Source organism: Photinus pyralis, unplaced genomic scaffold, assembly GCF_008802855.1.
Source record: "Photinus pyralis isolate 1611_PpyrPB1 unplaced genomic scaffold, Ppyr1.3 Ppyr1.4_LG1, whole genome shotgun sequence".
Lineage (NCBI taxonomy): Eukaryota > Metazoa > Arthropoda > Insecta > Coleoptera > Lampyridae > Photinus > Photinus pyralis.
In genome coordinates, this window is record NW_022170249.1 from 1,243,693 (window position 1) to 1,264,245 (window position 20,553).

Genomic DNA, 20,553 nt, shown 5'->3' on the forward strand with positions numbered 1-20,553 from the left:
GAATTTCTTCCAAAATTTTTATAGTTTGCACAGCAATGTAACGATTCATTTTCGTATCTCTAAGTTAATACCCTTTTCTTATCTAATTAGTTACTCTTGGTAATACTATACACCTTGACTTCTGTGTGTTGTGGGTTGCTTTCTAATTTTCTGTTAGTGCCTTTCCGTTTTCGAACTTCCTTTCTTATATTCTTTTCTTCATAAGCTAATTTCCCTCTGATAACATTCTTCCGGTGATTTTCCTGTGTCCTTCAGACATTTTTGGCAAGTGCACATTTGTAATCTGAGAGTGATTTACCAATTTCCTGAGCTATTAACAATCTTCATACGAAGGAATATTCAAGAATTTGGGCCAGAAAAATAGAATAGCTACCCGTATTTAGTTGCGAGGTTTTTTTGGTTGCCTCAATTGGGTAGTATTCCGTATCGCTTTATGCGGACCTAAACTTGCTTCATCTTCAGCTCGCCTACCAACTTAGAGGTTCGTGCTTACCTTTTAGTCCAGTGTCTATATCAGTCTAATCTTTTAGCTTCATCGTATAATGTGAAACTTGAGAGCCTTGTCTGTTCCTACTTTACTTCGAACTTCTCTTTTATCTATCTTCGATTTATGTTCTTCGTTTGTGTCGCCGTGTTCAGCCGTGATATCGACCTGTCTTTAGTTTTGGAACCAACCTTGGCGTATCACAAACCGCGCAGTATACCTGGCGTCTCGTCTGTGACAGAGGAACCGATACCCAACTTGGATCCGGTGCAAAGTCAGCCTTGTGACGCGATACGTGTCCTCGCCTGCTGGAATTGCCAACAATCAGGACACAAATCGCAAAACTGTACACAGCCACGTCGCCTGTATTGTTACAAATGTGGAAAACCCGACGTAACTGTTCGCATATGCCCCAAGTGTTCGGGAAACGAACACCCGAGGAACTAAATGACGGTACGTCCTCCTCGGGAGCCCAACACCAACCGGTCAAATCTGACGAAAATTCCCGCTGCGTAACCGACACATTTGGCCCTCGTCAACATCTTTTGCTGGATTATATTCTTGCGCATGCAAAGGGAGACGAGCGTCCATGCCTACAAATTACTATTTTAGATTATCCCTTACTAGGGTTGTTAGATTCCGGAGTATGCCGTACATTGGTTCTCCAGGACTACAGATTTTTAGGCAACTTGGTTTGGCTATTATCCCTAAGGAAACACATGTCACCGTCGCTAATGGACAATCATGTTCAGTCATCGGAACAATCACTACCCCAATGAATGTAATGGGAAAAATTAAACTCATAGATGTACATGTCGTTCCTGAACTAGATCATACCCTAATTCTAGGAATCGATTTTTGGCGCGCAATGGATATCATAGCCGACCTCAGGAAAGACGTCTGGCATTTCACGAATTCCAACGATATCGCTACCATCTCTTCGCTTCATAATGATGATGTGTTACTGGCAGAACAACGTGCCCAATTAAATCGACTCCTAACGGAGAAATTGAATCGAGTACCTGCTGGTTTAGGCCTATGTCGAGTTGCAGAGCATGTAATCGAACTCAACCCTGGCGCTCAACCCATCAAGCAACGATAATACCCTGTCTCATCTACTTTGGGATTTACCACTGATTCGTGTTGTCGTTTTCTTTTACGCAGTGGGGTGTGTAAGGCTGATGATTTACTCTTAGTAGGATCAGGAGTTGTTGTCGGTTCCAGTGGCGGAGTCTCCAACCTTGTATCGCTAGTGGCAGGTTCTTCAGTATCGTCATTATCTGGTCTAGTATTATCTTCCTAGAATGTAAACAATTACGGTAAAATGCATATTTCGGCAACCCCTAAACATTTTTGCTGTATGTGTATACAAACAACTATACGCGAAAAATTATATTTGATTAATTTTCAGATTCCCACAACTCCTGAAGAATGGTTAGGCATTTCTCATCAGTTCAAGATAAAATGGCAGTTTCCTCACTGTTTGGATTGTATGGATGGGAAGCACGTTGTAATTCAGGCTCCATTTAACAGTGGTAGCGATTACTACAATTACAAATCCAATTTTAGTATTGTGTTATTTGCACTCGTGGATGCCGACTACCAGGTGTCTTTAAGAATACCACACTATACAAGAAATTAGAAAATGACACTTTGGGATTGCCTGAAGATTCTCCTCTGCCTAACTGTAATGAACCAATGCCATACGTCTTTTTAGGCGACGAAGCGTTCCCATTAGCAAATCATATCATAAAACCATTTTCTGGATAACATGTGAAAGGGGCAATTGAAAGAACCTTCAATTTTCGCCTTAGTCGCGCCGGAAGGGTAGTAGAAAATGTTTTTGGGATATTCAGTCCAATTCTGTAACTAACAAGTTTGCAATATTGCTAACTATAGCAAGATTGCTCACACAAAATTCTAGCAATATTATGAGCAATAATCAGTCCAATTCTGTAACTTAAAATAACTTTAGCAACTTGCTAATAGTGAAGGCAATTGCTAGATAAGCAATATTTGTTAAAAGTGGTATTCTGTACTGACAAACCTAGCAATGTTGCCTAACATTTTAACAATTCAATTGCTTGACCCTAGCAATAGGTAAAGTGCTGTTGTTAAGTCTTAGCAAGTTCAAATATGGCAGGTGGATGGCATTTTTAGCGCATTTTCCAAAGAAGTTGGGTGCGCTATTGCAGCCACTTTCTCTGTCCGTCTGTCCGAGGCCTTAATTACTCCTACAGTTCAAGATATTTAGTTCGTTCTTTTTGCATTGGGTAGCGTATAACTCTGGCATCTGAGGCAAGCAAAATCTTGACGATTAAACGGCGCAATGTCAACCTCCCTTTTTATAGAGAAATTTTTTTGAAATTTTAAACATAGCTGTCTCTAATAAAGATAAGCATATCGCATATTGTAAACATCAGACGTGCGCATGCCAACTGCGCAACTGCCAAATTTCTTATGTCTTATTTATAGAGAAATTTTAATAACAGAGGCTTCTAGGAAAGATAATCGCATTGGGCATTGGAAAATGCGCTAGTTATCGCCTTAGGGCGAAAGCTTTTTTACTTGTTTTCTAAATTGTCCACAATTATGGAATGTTGCTCCTATGTTGTTCTAGCTGGTATCTGTATTTTCCATGGCGAGCAAATACAAATTACAAGTCGCACGTCAGTTGTGAATTTAGGTGGTAAGAGTTCAGTAGGCCTAATGCGTCTAATTTTAGGCCCAGTGACAACACTCTGTCACTAAGTTCTGACTAGTTCGTAGCAATTTGACGAAGTGATAGGAATATTAGCAATATTGCTCAAGTTGGTAGTTAGAGAATGACAAATTTGTTATTATTGCTCATAATATTGCTAGAATTTTGTGTCAGCAATCTTGCTATAGTTAGCAATATTGCAAACTTGTTAGTTACAGAATTGGACTGAATAACAAATTTGTCATTCTCTAACTACCAACTTGAGCAATATTGCTAATATTCCTACACTTCGTCAAATTGCTACGAACTAGTCAGAACTTAGTGACAGAGTGTTGTCACTGGGCCTAAAATTAGACGCATTAGGCCTACTGAACTCTTACCACCTAAATTCACAACTGTATAAACTTTTTAATTGTAAGGTTAGGTTATTTTTTATTTAAGTTTAACCGATTAGGCGCGTTGTGCTTTAAAAGTGACGTGCGACTTGTAATTTGTATTTATTTGCTCGCCATGGAAAATACAGATACCACACAGCGTGGCGCTAGAACAACATAGGAGCAACGTTCCATAATTGTGGACAATTTAGAAAACAAGTAAAAAAGTTTTTGCCCTAAGGCGATTAACTAGCGCATGCGATTATCTTTCCTAGAAGCATCTGTTATTAAAATTTCTCTATAAATAAGAAATTTGGCAGTTGCGCATGCGCACGTCTGATGTTTACAATATGCGATATGCTTATCTTTATTAGAGACAGCTATGTTTAAAATTTCTCTATAAAAAGGGAAGTTGACATTGCGCCGTTTAATCGTCAAGATTTTGCTTGCCTCAGATGCAAGAGTTATACGCTACCCAATGCAAAGAGAACGAACTAAATATCTTGAACTGTAGGAGTAGTTAAGGCCTCGGACAGACGGACAGAGAAAGTGGCTGCAATAGCGCACCCAACTTCTTTGGAAAATGCGCTAAAGCTCCAAACAAACGATATTAAAAACTATATGAATTATGGGAAGAATTGAATCTTCAACAGCGTTTAAAAATTCGTATTTAAACCATCCACCTGCCATATTTGAACTTGCTAAGACTTAACAACAGCACTTTACCTATTGCTAGGGTCAAGCAATTGAATTGTTAAAATGTTAGGCAACATTGTTAGGTTTGTCAGTACAGAATACCACTTTTAACAAATATTGCTTACCTAGCAATTACCATCACTATTAGCAAGTTGCTAAGGTTATTTTAAGTTACAGAATTGGACTGATTATGTAGTTTGTGTTTAACGACGTGAATATTACCTTTTCCAGTCCCTACCGATTTATTCCCTTTTGCCTTTTATCTTCTGAAGCTCGCAAGCATACTATCCATTTCTTTCTTGGCCTCTCCAGCAGCGCATCCCAATGGGCGCGTTCACCGAAATAAAGCGCGGCAGCCATATTCTACAGCGACGCAGTGAAGCGCTGTAGCATCTATAGTTGTTGGCTTGACAGTGTTTAGTACCTAACCTAGAAAGTTTGTGTTAATCATTTATGTACTAACATAGCTGTTAAGTTGTAAATTTTATGTCATGGACATCGAAGAAATATTACTGTTTGATGATGATGTAGAGGAGGCAATAATTAATAATAATTTATTTATTAACAATATGATTGCAAATGATATCGGCGCTCTACCACCCTTGGCAATAGAGAATGTGAGAAGACGTTCTATTCGAAATGAAAATTACTTTGAAGTAACCATCCCTTCATATAGTTTTGGACGAATTTAAGGATCATTTTAGGATGAGCAGAAATACAATGGAGATAAATGATTGTAATTTTTTTGATACATTAATATTTTATATATTTATAGGTTATTCTACAAATTGTAGCAAATAGTATCGTGATATCAAGAATGCCGACTGTAGATGTCGAAAAGAAAGTGTTGTTAACAATATGGTTATTGGCCAAACTAGAAACCTTTCTAGCCTGCGGCGATCGCTTTGGTGTATCAAGATCAAGTGCACATTATATATTCAAACAAATTGTTGTGATACTCAGTAGTTTGGTTGATGAGTATATTATATGGCCTAATCAACGTCAATGTGAAGAAACTGCACGGGTAACAATGTACCACACATTTTATTACAATAGAATCGCGCTAATCCGAACCGAGTTAATCGCAATTTGCATTAATCCGAACGAATTCGGGATAATCTGAACAAAAGTGTGAACGCTGCATAATTCTCCCACCAAAACGTTTGCACGTGCTGACCGTTTCGATATTTATGATTTACATTAATTGTTTATTTCGTTTTACTGTTTTTATGTTACTTCAAACCTCCGGTCACAATTAGTTCGGATTAGCAAGGTTGTACCTACTGTATTACCATTAAAAAATCTGTAGATATTTAAAGATAAAAATTTGTAGATATTTGAAGAGAGATCGGGGATCCCAAATGTAATAGGTGCCATTGATGGAACCCACATATTTATTAAACAGCCAGTAGGAAATTCCATAGATTATTACAACAGGTACCAATGTCATTCGGTTGTTCTTCAGGTAGTCTGCAATGCGAACAAAAAATTATAACTATTAGCAGTGGGCATCCACTGCGAACGCACGATGCTCGCATTTTCAGACTAAGAGCACTACATCAAGCAATTACAGATGAGAATAACCCTTTAATCAATGCACACACTGAAAAAAAAAGTTGACCAAAATACTATAATTGTATAACCCCCTGCAACAAAATATGGTACAAATAGGGACAAAGACAAATTGTAGTAAAATTATAATAATACTTAATAAAACTTAAACTTAAAGGGTGTATCTAACAACTATTAATAATTGATTGCCACATTTCGACAATAATACAGGCATATTATACTCATGTAAATTGTTGTATTCCACACATTCTTCAGTTTCATTAGGTGGCTGTAATATTTCAAAAGCTTGGAAGTGTCTACTAAAATGCGTAGTAATGAAAATTGTACATATGAAATAAACAAATGAATCGTTTTTTAGAACAATATGCTTTATTTTCCCAAACTTGGGCAAATCTTCGCTATTCATTACTAAAACCATTCCTGGTTTATACTTAGTACCTTTGATATCAACCCAATGAAGTATACACAAATCAGCTGCATTTTCACTTGCAAAATATTTACTGTACAAATCGGGGGTTATGTCATATACTTTACCAAATATAATGTTTTCAACAACCTCAAATTGACTGAAAATTTGATGGCATAACTTCAACTGACATTTTGTAGTTAGGGTTTGGAGTATGTTTTTAAAATTACCCGAAACATTTTTTTTTATTGATCTGCAAATTTACAATCTACTTATGAAACAAGTAATTAGTAAATGTTTTATGGTTTTTTTTTACAGGTCATGTAGGGTGCCGTGGCCATTGCCACTTTCCCCATATGTAATATTCTACTACGAATTGTTATTATAGTAAGTCATGTGGCCATAGTCGCTTCAGTCTTCTATTGACACCTGGTTGGTTGATCAGCTGACCTATTAGTTCGTTCCCATGTCCTGCCAAGTTGCGATTGTAAGTTCTTGCGAGTCTCTGAATCTCGTTGGCCACGTATGGAATACCTAGATCTGCATGGAGAGTTGCATTTGTTACGTACCACGGAGCATTCGTTATTGTTCGGAGCATTTTCGATTGACATCTCTGTAGAATTTGGGTGTGAGAGGCCTTTGCACATCCCCATAATTGGATCCCATACGTCCATATGGGTTTTAATATGATTTTGTTGGGATTGGGATCGTCTACCAATTAGCCAGTTCATTTGTTTAGCCTTAATGTCAATCTGTTTTCTTTTGGCCTTAATGTGTGCATTCCAGTTTAACTTATGATCTAGATGTAGGCCTAAGTACTTAGTTTCTGTTTTTTGAGGTATTGTAGCATCATTAATTCTGACCTGTGTACATATGACTCTTCTGTTGGTAAACGTGACATGCACTGACTTATCGGTATTTACTGTGATACGCCATTTGTTGAACCATTTTTGCAGGACGTCGAGGTGACTTTGTAGGTGTGCCGCTGCTGTTTCCGGTTTTTCGTTGGTTGCTAGAATAGCTGTATCGTCAGCGAAAGTGGCTACTACAGTGTGATCCATGTTCGGCATGTCAGAGGTGTAGAGTAGATATAGTAAGGGCCCCAGTACACTGCCCTGTGGCACACCGGAAGTGATTTTGTGATATTCGGATACCGTGTTGTTGATCTTAACTTGAAAGAATCTCTCAGCTAGATAAGATTTAAGTACAAGGTACAACTGACTTGGGAAGTGCAGCTTGAGTTTAAATAACAGGCCCTTGTGCCACACTTTATCAAAAGCTTGCTTTATATCTAGGAATGCGGCGGTGCATATGCGCTTTGTCTCCAAGCTTCTCATAATATGGGTAACAATTCTGTGGCATTGATGGATAGTTGAGTGGTACTGTCGAAATCCGAATTGATGGGATGGGAGTAAGCTATCCAGATCAACTGTTTCATGAATTCTTTTAAGCAGCAGCCTCTCAAATATCTTAGACATTAAAGGCAGGAGACTGATTGGTCTGTAAGAGGAGGATTGTGTAGGTGGTTTGCCGGGTTTAACTATCATGATAATCTGGGCGAACTTCCATTGGACAGGGAAGTAGCAAAGTCTTAGGATGCTATTGTATATGGTGGTAAGGAGCACAAGAGCTTTTCGTGGAAGATTTTTTAGGATTTCTCCTACTATTAGATCGAATCCAGGAGCTTTGTGACTATTGGTGAGCTGGATTTGTTGTCGTACTTCAGCTGGTGAGAATGGTTTGGCTGGTAGTGAAAGTTGGCATGGTACGTCAAGAAATGATTCAATTTCGTGGTCTGTATGTATTCCTTGAGGTTGTGGTGTAGAGAAGACGCTAGTGAGGTAATCGGCGAATGTATCTGCTTTTTCTTTCTCTGCTCTAGTCCAGGTTCCATCATGCTTTCTAATTGGCGGTGTCATTAAAGTTGGTCTTTTGAATTTTTTGTTACCCTACATATTGTGTGGTCATCAAACTGTTTAAAATTATCATTTCGAGCTTCTAGTAGTAGTAGTACTGGTGAGTTAACCTATTTAAAGTAGTTTTGTCTTCTCTGCTTTTGGTTCTTTGCCACTTTCTCCGTGCCCTACGTTTCGCCGCAACTAAGTCTCGTATATGACGTGGAATGTTAGCTTCTTCCGCATAGTTGTTTGTCGAACTGGGTGTCGCTTGCCACGCAGCATGTTGGATTGCTGTAGTTAGGTAGTAGGTTGCTTCGTCCAAATCTTGAGAGTCTTTAATACGAATAGCAAGATTAACTTCTCTCTCCAATATATTTTGGAATAAATCCCAGTTAGTGTATTTGGTGCAAACCCTTGGTGCAGGTTCTCTTCTGATAATTGTTGTGCTCAAAGTAATTATGACTGGGGAGTGGTTACCCGACAAGTCTTGATTAGATTCTGCTTGTGTGTATGTATTTCCTATACCGCGTACAACAGCAAAGTTAATAAGGTCCGGCAGTTTAGTAGTGTCTGTGGGCCAATGGGTGGGTTCACCTGTTGAGAGGTAAGTACAATTGAGGTTTCTCATTGCTCGCAGTAAATTACGTCCTTTGGGATTATCTAGTCTAGACCCCCAAGTTTTATTTTTGGCGTTCCAGTCGCCCCCAATAATAAAGTTCGTATCAAGAGATCGTATATATTCTTCGTAGTCTTCAGTAGATATAGGGTGTCGTGGCGGACTATAGATTGCAGCAATTATTAGTGGAAAGGGTAGGGCTTGAATTTTTATACTTGCACTTTGTATTTTAGCAGTCTGATAGGATATCCATTCGTAATGAGCAATTTTGTTGTTAACGATTACAGCCGAACCACCATGGGCTGTTCCGTCTGGATGATTGGAAAGATATACGGTGTGGCGTGGAATTTTTATTTTTGTTCTCGATGTTGCATGTGTTTCTGACACTAGTAATATGTCAATTTTTTGTAACTGTAAGAATGTAATTATTTCCGGAATATGATTTGCAATGCCGTCGGCGTTCCAGAGAGCTATGCGTAAGGATGTCGCCATTTAGGCTATTTTGTTAATTACTGTTGATAGCATGTTTAATATCATGCTGTTCTGACTGATTAATTGTGAGAACATCGCCTTAAATTCCATGAGAAAATTAGATAGCAATTGATCTGTGGTAGGTTGGTGTTCGTTGGTCGAGTGGGTGTTTGGTGTTTTTGCTGCTATTTGTGCGAAACTTGATCTGGCTTGAGAAGAATTTGGGTTGTCTTCATTCGTCTTGCTGGGCCGTCTTTGAAGTGGTGGATAGTTAGATAGGTTTGGAGCAGTCTGTTGTGTTCCCACATATTTATTAGTATTTCTTCTAAATGGTACGTTTCTAGCCCTCTGAATATCTTGATAAACTGTGCACCCTTTATAGTTGGCCGGGTGACTTCCACCGCATAAGGCACATTTAGCTGCAGAATTCGGGTTTTTTTTACATGTAGAGGTTGCATGGTCTCCACCACATTTTACGCAGGCGAATGGCTTGTTACAATAGGATTTCGTATGTCCATATTCCTGGCACCGTGTGCATTGCGGTATAGTTTGTTTTTTTCGAGGGGGTTCGATGGATACCTTTAAGTTACTTAGACATTTTACATCAAATATCGCCTTGTTGTTTTCCTTAGGTTCTAGGTCCACCATAAACAACGGCAGAGGTTCTTTGCTCACTCTATGGCGTATATTAATAATATTCCGTACCTCATGTCCCAATTCTTTAAGTTCCTCGATGATAACTTCGTTTGGTATGGTATGATGAAGATTTCGGATGGCCACTCTGTAGGCTCTTTCCTCCCTTAATTGGTAAGTATGATGAAATACGTTTTCGTCTCGTAGATGCTTGATTAATTTTCTGTATGAATCTGTTGTATTAGTATTAATTTTTATTTTGTCGTTTAATAGTGCCGTTGTATTGTATTGTTCCTTTTCTAGTACTTTAGATATATTACTAGTCATCTCGTTGTAATTAATTACTCCGTAAATGTATATTGGCGGTGGTTTTGTAGTTTTTGTTTGTTGATTATCGGGTGTCGAGTCTTGATGTGCAATGTTATCTCCCATCTGTGATATGCTTTCATATCTATTAGAGGTACTTGTTGGGGGTGGTTGTTGCTGGTTATTGTAAGAATGACCATTATTCTTTTTCCGTTTTTTAACTACTTGCCAGGCATGTTTTGATTGCGTTAGGGTGTTTTGTGTGCTTTCATTCTCTAATATATCAGAGTTTGCGTCGGATTCGTCGCGAAACATTTGAAGTCATTTTCTACTCTCTATGTTTTTGTTCTGAGCGCATCGCCCATAAATGTACTAAAGGCACACATTCATTAAAAATTCTGGGGTAATGGATAAGATGATGATATTTTGGCTTTAATGATTTAAAAAATTTAATAAATCAGCTATTATGTTCTTCAATAACAATTTTAAGGCGAACTGATTCAGAAAAATGTAAAGAAGGGGCAGTTATTATATCGATTAGCTCTTTAAGCTTAATCCAAAGTTCCCAAATTGGAAGATCTTCCGGGATTAAATCTCCGATTAAAAGTCCCAGGTATCTTGAGAAGCACAACATTTCACTTGCTGACATTCTGATTTTGTTCTTTAAATTATCTGATGGAATTAGAGGAGGTCTGTTCGATTTTTCCAATTCCGCATAATTAAAACATTTTATTCTTGAATTTAGTGTATCTAAAGTAAACAATTTTTCGTACTTCCGAGACTAAAGTGACAACTTCACTCCATTATGACAAGTACTAAAGTGTCACTTTTTGTCCCGCCGGGATTAAATTTTACGAAAATCCCGGAAGGATGAAATTACTAACAAAGCAATTTCAGTAGGTTCTTCCACATTTTGTATGCGGCACTACTTCTTAAACGCATCGTACTGCTGTTCATATAGTTTTTGGATTTCGGTGGTATCAATTCTTTACCTACTTTGGTTGCTTTTTATCAATATCAAATACACGTTTGTCACCCACCACCAAAATTATGACACTAGCAATGACAGTTCCTATAGTAACTTGTTGAGCAGCGATTTTTTGAAAGAACGCGTTCTCAAACTCCATACATATTAAGTGTTTCAGTTTCGAAAGTACGAAAAATATCGTATATACCTTGCGACTGAAGTAGTTAGTGGTCTTAATCCCTCAGGTAAACTTTACCTTCGGGATTAAAAGTAGTACTTCAGTCCCGCGGTATATAATATACTATTAATTCAAATATTAGATTTTTCAATAAGAATGTTAGGTCATAAGTGCACACGCCGTCAAATACGTCGTGCATCACATCAACACAATAATTAGTCGTGATATTGAAATCCCCCAATTCATTCCAAATGCAAGGTTCTTTTATACCAGTTCTGGAAATATCTTGTAAATTTAAATCAAGTTTATGGTTATGTTTCTCATAAGATCTTCGTTTTCAGTAATAGCTGACTGTGATTGTACTTTGTTCATTTTACAAAATCGACAAGAATAATTTGCAGAAAAAGTTTCAGTCACACCGAGAATCGTATGTAGCCCTAAATTATCTTCCACTATAAGGCCAAGCGTAAAATATATAATTCCTTCTTTTTCGTCAACTGTAACTTTAATACCAACTTCTTGTAAAAATGTTAACTCTGTTAGTACCTCTTTAAACACTGCTTTATTACCAAACTCCTTGCGATCAACAGAATGAAATAGAGCAAATAGAAAAATATTACTTATGGAAGATAGTAATTCTGGTGGCATGCAAGCAATCGATATTATATAAACAGCCCCAAGCTTATTTTTACCCGAATGAGGTGCTAAGGCGTTTCCGGTTTTATAGTCATCAAAAAATAAGAAGAGTGAAAATATAGTTTTTTTTTGTACGCTTTTATTTTATTCTTCCATAAGTTACCTTGAACAAAATTTTGGAAATATATCGATTTTGCAAGTAATTCTGTACCGACCGTTTCATTATATTAAGAAAGTTAGGCCTCCCAAATAATAATTTAAATGTTAATCTTGGAGGTACAATTTTGCCCATAACGTTAATAGGTTCCAGAATGGATGCTTCGTTTTTACTTTTTGCCACTAACCGTTGACCAATGGTGAAATCGCGAGGAGGCACAAAATATCCGGTATATGGATCATGGATGTTTTACCCAACTTGTTTAACGTCGGCAATTAAAGCTGAGACCGCCACACATTTTTGGGTAAAATTGTTCTCTATTTCGAAAATACCTTTTTCGACGAAAGCCCATACAACGGCCGGGGAATATTCTGCACGGAGTGAATGACAAATTTTAAAAGCCAGGTCCACCGCCGCTTTTAAGGGAGTATCAACCTTGTAAAATATGTCGTTGACATTAACGTATGAAGCTTCTATGGAATTGTGTGCCGATCCAACAATTACTGGCAAGGCATGTGCAGTATATCCAAAGGCTTGATATTTGCTGCGTCCTGCAGAAAACTGAATGCACGGGAGAATGTGCACGTTTTCTTTTCCTTGTATTATTAGTCCTTGAGGCAACCATCCTATATGAATGATCTGCTACAGAAGTGGATCTGATTGTTGGGAACAGGCGTCTCAATTGGCAATAATGAAGGACATGCTTCGGAAACAACATTTGCAATAAACATATAATCAAAAAAATGTAGATAAATCTGGAATCAGCGGGATAAAAAATAGTTACCTACATTGTCTTTTTTCGGATAAATACAATACGAAAAAATGTCACTATCAAAGTTTTTGTTGTTATAAAAATTCTACTATTCCATTAACAAAATAATGTGTATCACCATAGACTAATACCCTCCCGGAGGGGTATTAGTCTATGCCCTATGGCCTCACAAAATGTGAATACTCTGCATATAAGAATAGTTATTTAACATAGGTACTGTAAAACGGGGTTACTTCGACATGTTTTAGCTATAATTCGTGCTGTGTGAAAAAAACCATTCATCTTAAAAACTTGGCCTATGTGCCATCGTAACAATAGGGTCTTCCTGAAAAAAAATATTGTAACTTTTTTGTGTCTTACTGTAAAGTTTATAACCTGTAATTAAACATCTCATATACAAAACTTTTTTTTCTAATTGCAACATGTCAGGAAACAACATATAATATCGTAAAACTTTCAAATTTTGTCATGCAACCGACGACATGCCGATATTGGCCGAGCGTCGCATACGTCACTACGCGGGTTGCCGATCGGGAGTTATATTAGTGCATGACACTGATAGGAGTTCGATTCGACTTATTATGGCAATCTGCCATAAACTGAGTTCTGACTGGTTCGTAAAGGGGCAGTTAGATAGTCTGCCAAAGGTTGAAATGTTAATGGTCGCCGCCTTTTTCTCGAAAAGTGAGTTTTTCCATGCCACTCGTTTGAGTGGAGTCAAAGCCCAGAAGCAAATCTGTTATGGTTCATAGGAAGTATAACATCAAGTTTTGTGTGTATAATGCAAGGTATAGTGTAGGTGTCCACGCAACAGGAGTGAAAAAAAATTGTTATTTTTTTTAGCGGACTGTATTAAGAAAAATTACGCAAACAATATAAGTACACACCAATGCTCATCCACTTACCTCGAGCCGGATGTTTGTAGGTGTGGGGATCCCCCTTATCAGCTTATAGTAGTAGTACCCGGCACTATCCACTTAACGTAGAAAACCTTCGGTAAAATTGTAGTACGTTTATGTGTCTGCATTCGAAACGCCAACTCTCGTCTGCACTTTTCGTCGGCGCAGGTTTGTAGATAAAAACTCGTGTGTTTAAGATAAGTAATAGAATTTTGAATAAAGGAAAATTTCTCCGCAATGAAATAAATTAAAAATTATTAGAAAAATTAAATGGTTAATGTTGCGTCAACAGTAGGTGTCTAATAAAGTATGCACCTTACGGATTTCAACGAGAAAATTAGAGTGTTGGATATGTGGAAGTGAAAATAGAGAAAATTGTGTGCACTGTAAGGGCACAGATATGCCCAGAACAGAGTTCGAAATAAATCATATTCTGAATTGCAATTACAATATTACATATCGATGGATTTTCGTCGATAACTGACTGAAAGTAAATCGACATTATGTACTTTAATTAATTAGAATCGTCTTCACAATACAAATGGGATGTCAAACTCGTGGTATCACGTCGAACTTTTTTCGTATATTTCCTGTTGGAACCTTTATATACAATTTATTAGGTTCGCGATGACTTCTGCTATCACACCCAGGTGCAAATGCAATAATCATTCGACGCTTTTTTCAATGCTACGGCTGAGCGCCAATGTGCGTAGTGACGTCACAGCAACGTGGCGGTCATTCGAAACTTTTCAAACGCCGTTCATTTTAAAATCGTGTTTGCTAATCACAACGATTTCTCTTGACAAAAAAATTAGTACCAATAATTTTTTTAATATGCTTGGAGTTCATTTTCAAGGTTTTTGAAAAAACGCGGAAAACCCAATTGAACCTTTGGCTCTTTATAGACAAAAAAATTTTTCCCCCACCACCACCTTCTATATTTTTTTTGTGGGTTTTTAAGTGTCGAAGTTACACCGTGTAGTGGGGTAACTTCGACACCACAGTTAATTCCACAGAATGTCGAAGATGTGATTTTTCAGGGCAACTTCGACACCAAAATAGTAAACCATCATGAACTAGAAGCATTGGGAAATGGTTTAAAGAGCTATAATTAGGCAAATAAAACACAGAAAAAAGAAAATACAGTTTATTCTTCTCAAAAACTTTGGTAAGAAGCTGTTGGATATAAACATGAAAAACTAAAATAAAATTCTTCTAACTAAACGAAAACCTTAAATAACGTAACAACAGCATTATATAAATCTATATAGAACATGAAAACAACAGACAACAGTGATCACACTTACGACATGGAACTCGACTTTACGCCAATCGACGCGATGCGATTCCAAATGTTTAGATTTTCGTCAAGCTGCATTGCGTTGCATAGCGTTGGCAGGTGTAAATCTGCACGCGCACACGTGCATCTTTTTTTCTTTTAGTTTAGTTTAACAATGGAAGCAGAGCTAATTGACCATGTGCGAGAGCATCCCTGTCTATATGACATAAAAAGCAAATTTTATAGAGATCAGGCAATAAGGCAGGAGGCCTGGGAGGATATCGCCAATAGAATGTAACAGGTAAGTTAATACAAACATTTATTTAAGTACACGTACAGTTAACGAGAAGTAAAGTAAAATTGCAAATATGCATGAAATTTGTCACGTGTCACATATTTTGTCTTCCTCGTCGTACGCGTTCCACTTGCCATGGAACACTTCCAGCTTCTGACATAAAATAATCTTTGAATTTGTCCCTAACGTACATAGCTTGTTGAGTATAATTTTGCCTTAATCGACCGAGATTATATAAACCAGATTCAGCCTGATTGAAGTGGTCATTTTCGGGCTCGAAGTCCCTATTATCACAAAGTAAATTATGTAGACAACATGAAGCTAGAACAATAGTATCCACCTTATCTGGTTGTACCTCCATGTAACGTAGAAAAATTCTCCATCTAGCGCTTAAAATCCCAAAAGCATTCTCTACCACTCTTCGAGCCCTGGATAATCGATAATTGAATATCTTATTAGCTTCATTACCTGCAATATTTTGTCTGCTATAAGGTCGAAGAAGGTAGTTTTTTAATGGAAATGCTTCATCTCCTACTATCACCAACGGTAATGCTTCTCCGCCTTCAACTAATGGCTTATCATGAGGTACGTTCATACTCTTGCTAGCTAATGATTTCCCAAGTTGAGAATTACTAAATATAGCCCCATCACTATTTCGACCGTAAGAACCTACATCAATTGCAATAAACTTGTAGTTGGCATCTACCAGTGCAAGAAGGACAATAGAGTAGTTTCCCTTATAATTATAAAAATCCGATCCGCTATTTATGGGACATCGTATGTTGATGTGCTTCCCATCAAGGGCTCCTAAACAGTTGGGGAAGTTCCATATATTCTTATAGCCTTCTGTAATTGTACGCCAAGTTTCTTCAGTAGGAGGTGGCATTACTATAGGGCCCAGCATCTTTCCAATGACTTCGCAAACTTCATATATAATACTTCGTACTGTACTGAATCCCATTTTGTAGCTGAATCCGAGAGAACGAAATGAATTTCCTGTAGCCAAAAATCTGAAAATCAGATATACCAATTGTTAATGATGTTTCTTTTATGTTTTAGCGGATGCAGTGAAAGCTTTGTGGGTGAAGTTAAGAAACGCGTTTATAGCGGCGAAGAAAAGAAGAAAAACAAAAAGCGGTCAATCAGCAAGAAAGATTGCTGCTTGGAAGTATGAACAAGAAATGTCTTTTTTAATTCCTTTTTTGGAAATGAGAGAGACATCAAGCAACTTAGAAAAAGTAACCAATGTGGAAGAAGAGGAAGAAGAGAGCCTTGATCCTGAAGATACACTGGACTCTGAAGAGGTCTCTCACACCCAGGAGCATGAGGGTGGAGAGAACAAGACACCAACTCGCGTAACGCCAGTGAAGATGCGTAAGCATCAGAATCCTGCGCAAGAGATGGTGCAAATAATGAAAAGGAATGCCGAAATGCGAATCAAGCGGCATGAGAATGACATAAAACATGATGAGGTGGATATGTTTTACTTGAGCATGGCGAAAACTGTAAAACGTCTACCTCAATTGGAGCAGGCGAATATTCGTATGGCATTATGTCAGTTGGTGTCAGAAGCGGAAATTAGGGGTCTACAAGGAATTCCGGAACGTTCCACTTCTTCCTCCTCCATGTCAACTTTCACTTCGTCGTCTGCTCCTAGTCCAAATGTGGATCAAAGATCGTACACAGAACAATTATTTTGGGGACATGAACCAATACCATAATTTGTAAATAAATGTTGTAAATTTGTTATTAAACGTAACTTACCTTAAGCAAACAGCTAGTCTTTCTTTGGTTCCAATTGCGCGTCGAAATTTTGAGTCAATTTTTCTAATCTTGTCTTTGATTAAATCGTGGAGATAATTGAACTGATTCTTGCTCATACGAAAGTACATGTGGAATCGATCACTATTCTCTTCTTTTTCCAAAATCTTAATTAAGGTATGATATTCACCATCGTTTTCTCTATTCAAATTAATTTCGTGTACCCACACACTTCTTCTTTTACAATGCGCTTCTATGCACATAATAGCCACGCACGCTTCCTCAATTTCTTCTTCGTATTCATCGGAACTACCCAAATCCATCTTATGTCGTCTGTTACTTTTGATGAACTGGAGATGACTGTATGTATTTTATGGTAAGTGAAGTGGCGTTCCGTTGCGTGACGGCGCGTCGCATCGTTCAAATATGCACACACAGGAAAACTAACGAAAATATGGCGTAACGTCGCGTCGCTTCGCGTCACCTATATATGTTTCCGGCTTTAGTCTTCGTCGAAACAAATGGGACACTCGTATCTCGCTTGTTTGGATCCCTTGTTGCAGTATCCACAAACCCACTTTCCACAGTTCACACACTTGATCCCAAGACTTTTTATATGTGTACTAGGAGTATGGAACCAAACAAATGCAACAACAATTGCATGAAGGACATTCATATTGCGGGTCCTTGGAGCCATCATTGTAAATACCGCATACCCACTTTAAACAAGAAACGCAACAAATCCACTCTGTCTCTGTCAGTGTAGGTTGCGTAAGAACATTTGCATATAGAGCAGGAAGAATCGGAGTCAGTGTCGACAATGTCTGTCTTGTTTCGGCGAGCTCTGGACGGTCCAGGTTTATCAGGAGCAACGGTCTTTGATTTTTTTGGTTTGATGGGGAGTCTTGTCTTTGGTTTCTTCGTAGTTGGAGTTGCATCAACAAAAATTTTTGGTAAATCCATTGGTGAGTCTAAACGGGTTGGAGTGCTGTTTCAACTGATCTTTGCATCTGCTGGCCTGGTCTTGCAGACACTTGTTTTCCCTTTTGAGAGAATTTGTCGGTTCCTTGGAATATCCTCTAGCCTCCTGCAAAAATTCTAAGAAACTTGAATCTAGCACTCTCTCGGAATCCGGCTTTGCGCCAGGAATTTTCGCCAAAACTTTTTCAGGATTAAATGGGCTCAGCCCTGTTGCTCTAAAGCCAGATTGAAGATTTGTAGCAGACGTGTTTTCAATATGGAACCACAATCTATTTACGATGCTTGGGAAATGTTCTTTCGGGATGCTTCCTTTTCGACGACATTCCTTTCTCCATAAATCCAGAATTTCGCGCCATTTCCGCTTCATGGGGGCAAAAAAACTGACGTCCAGAGGTTGCATCAAATGCGTTGAATTTGATGGTAGGGGGTCATATAAATATTATTTTCTTCAGCTGCTTCAACAACGCGAGGGGAAAAGTGTGACGCAAGATTATCTCCAATCACAACTTTTGTTTGTTCATGGGTGCTCTTAGCATTAATGTGAGGAATCAAAACATCAAAAAACCATTGTTCGAATGTGTTTATATCGAACCACCCACTTGGCGTCACCCGATAAATTGCGCCTGCAGGACCTCCCTTACTCCAATTTTCGTACAGGTGTTTGTGCCTTATACACGACCATGGGAGGAAGCAAGTCCCCATTAGCTGATCCGCAAACCATGATGCTGATCGATGTCCTCGAGTGCTCTTGAACTCGTTCGACTCTCTTGGTTCCTCTGGGCACCAACACTTTCTTCGAACCAGGGTCATCAGTGATATTCGTCTCATCATAATTGTAAACATATTATATTACATTATACATTATATTCTAAGATGTCTCTTATGTTCTCAAAAAATTCTTGAAGTTGCTGCTTTCAGAAATTCCTCTCTGTAATACAGGTACATACAGGGTGACAATTTGAAAACTTACCACCCCTCATATCGACAAATAGGTATCAAACCAGTTTAATTAAGACACCAGCATCACATCCATATAAATTCTACAAATTTTTTGCGGGTTATATATATATATATATATATATATATATATATATAAAATTTAGTTAGTGAACCGGTAAATCTAAAAAATTTAAACTTTTTCAGGTTCGCAACCGCGTAATTGTCACAATTGGAACTTTCAGATTTTAAAGTATACGGGCCTATATATATATATATATACAGTTGCTGGGGGAAGTTATGAAATGATCTGGAACCCTTACAAATAAGGGTTGAAAAATGGGTTTATATAGGCAACTTAAACAACAGGATTGTGCAGCACAAGTTGCCTACAAACTCAATATTTTTGGCGGCTATATGATGACACAACCGCAAAATCCTTTACGTCAAGAAAGAACAGCTGGTAAGAAGTTTGATTAAAGTTGCCAATTAATTGTAGGATTTGAGGACTTGTACAAAAGTGGTCTGTATTTTTTATTTATCGGGGAAGCTCATTTATTATTTCTAGGAGCCGTTGCCTCTGTTTCCTTCCAACTTTAACGAAAGGGGGCAACGGCTCGTTTCTTTTGAATGGTTGAACCACACTGGCCCCGACGTTGAAAGTAAACCTATCAAACAACTGTACGGTATACAATGTGTGACGTGTTCGTTGGGCCGTGGCGACGACTCGGCCTAGCCAGTACGCCTTGAACCGTTCCTTAGCCGAGACCAAGTCGCCGATCTGAATGTCACGGGGTGAAGGTGGTGGGTTGCGTGGTGGGGGTGTGGATGGACATGCAGATGGAGATGGAGCGGCAGGTGGTGGCGGTGACGTAGCCGAAAGTGGGCTCGATTTTTTAAATTTCCTTCAGAACCAAGTAGGCAAAAATTATGGGTAAAAAATAGTGGAAATTTGAACCTACTTGACATACCTAATGAACAATTAGAAAATAAACTTATATGTGAAAAACATTTTGATCCAAGTGTAATCATATGTGGCAGTTCGAAAAGGAAATTAGTTAGACATGCTTGTACCGTACCAATTCGGTGCGGCGGAAACGCCATGCTCTTCTAGAAATGCTACAGAAGATGAACTCTCTGTAAAGCAGCCTATTACGAAAGTGTATTCAAATAAGACATTTATCGCAAGCCGAATCTGACAAAACGTAATTTAGAACAGGAGGAAGTGCATTATCTGACACCTACCAAAAAAGACGAGTAAGTGTACCTACTTTTTTCAGATTTCAAAATGTAAATATCACGTTATAGAATTTGCCTTTTTGGCACGTACTGAAATAAAATAGTAGCAAGTTGTAGATATACAGGTAGGAGCCCATTCGACTAACACGGTTATCCTCATTCCTCATTGTTAAGTAATGTCCTATTGTTTATAATTATCTGTGACGGTTGTCGAAAGAAATCAATACAAAATGATGCGTACAAAAAAACTTTTTGGTCCATTTATTCATAAAGAGTAATTTGTTAAATTTGTTAAA

At 38.1% G+C, this 20,553-nt stretch overlaps 2 protein-coding genes across 3 annotated transcripts; one reads left to right on the plus strand and one right to left on the minus strand.

Moving 5' to 3' along the window:
* Positions 1–15,231: 15,231 nt before the first annotated feature.
* Positions 15,232–17,114, plus strand: LOC116163316. Its single transcript, XM_031477230.1, has 2 exons — positions 15,232–15,346; positions 16,400–17,114. The coding sequence occupies exon 2, from the start codon at positions 16,522–16,524 to the stop codon at positions 17,059–17,061; it is 540 nt and encodes a 179-aa protein (XP_031333090.1). The 5' UTR covers positions 15,232–15,346; positions 16,400–16,521; the 3' UTR covers positions 17,062–17,114.
* On the minus strand, positions 15,247–19,094 carry LOC116163186 (protein ALP1-like). Of its 2 annotated transcripts, XM_031477127.1 has the most exons (3): positions 17,105–19,094; positions 15,681–16,350; positions 15,247–15,624 (listed from the first exon to the last, which is right to left on the minus strand). In XM_031477127.1, the coding sequence occupies exons 1-3, from the start codon at positions 17,422–17,424 to the stop codon at positions 15,604–15,606; spliced, it is 1,011 nt and encodes a 336-aa protein (XP_031332987.1). In that variant the 5' UTR covers positions 17,425–19,094; the 3' UTR covers positions 15,247–15,603. The 2 variants fall into 2 exon arrangements, with proteins under 2 accessions (XP_031332987.1, XP_031332925.1); XM_031477065.1 differs by having other exon boundaries at positions 15,247–16,350.
* Between the last annotated feature and the right edge of the window lie 1,459 nt (positions 19,095–20,553).

Coding starts and splice junctions, on each gene's coding strand:
- LOC116163186 (XM_031477065.1), bottom strand. CDS start 17,424: ATGGATTTGGGTAGTTCCGATGAATACGAAGAAGAAATTGAGGAAGCG. Junction 16,351..17,104: donor AGACTAGCTGTTTGCTTAAG/GTAAGTTACGTT, acceptor TCTGATTTTCAG/ATTTTTGGCTACAGGAAATT.
- LOC116163316 (XM_031477230.1), top strand. CDS start 16,522: ATGTCTTTTTTAATTCCTTTTTTGGAAATGAGAGAGACATCAAGCAAC.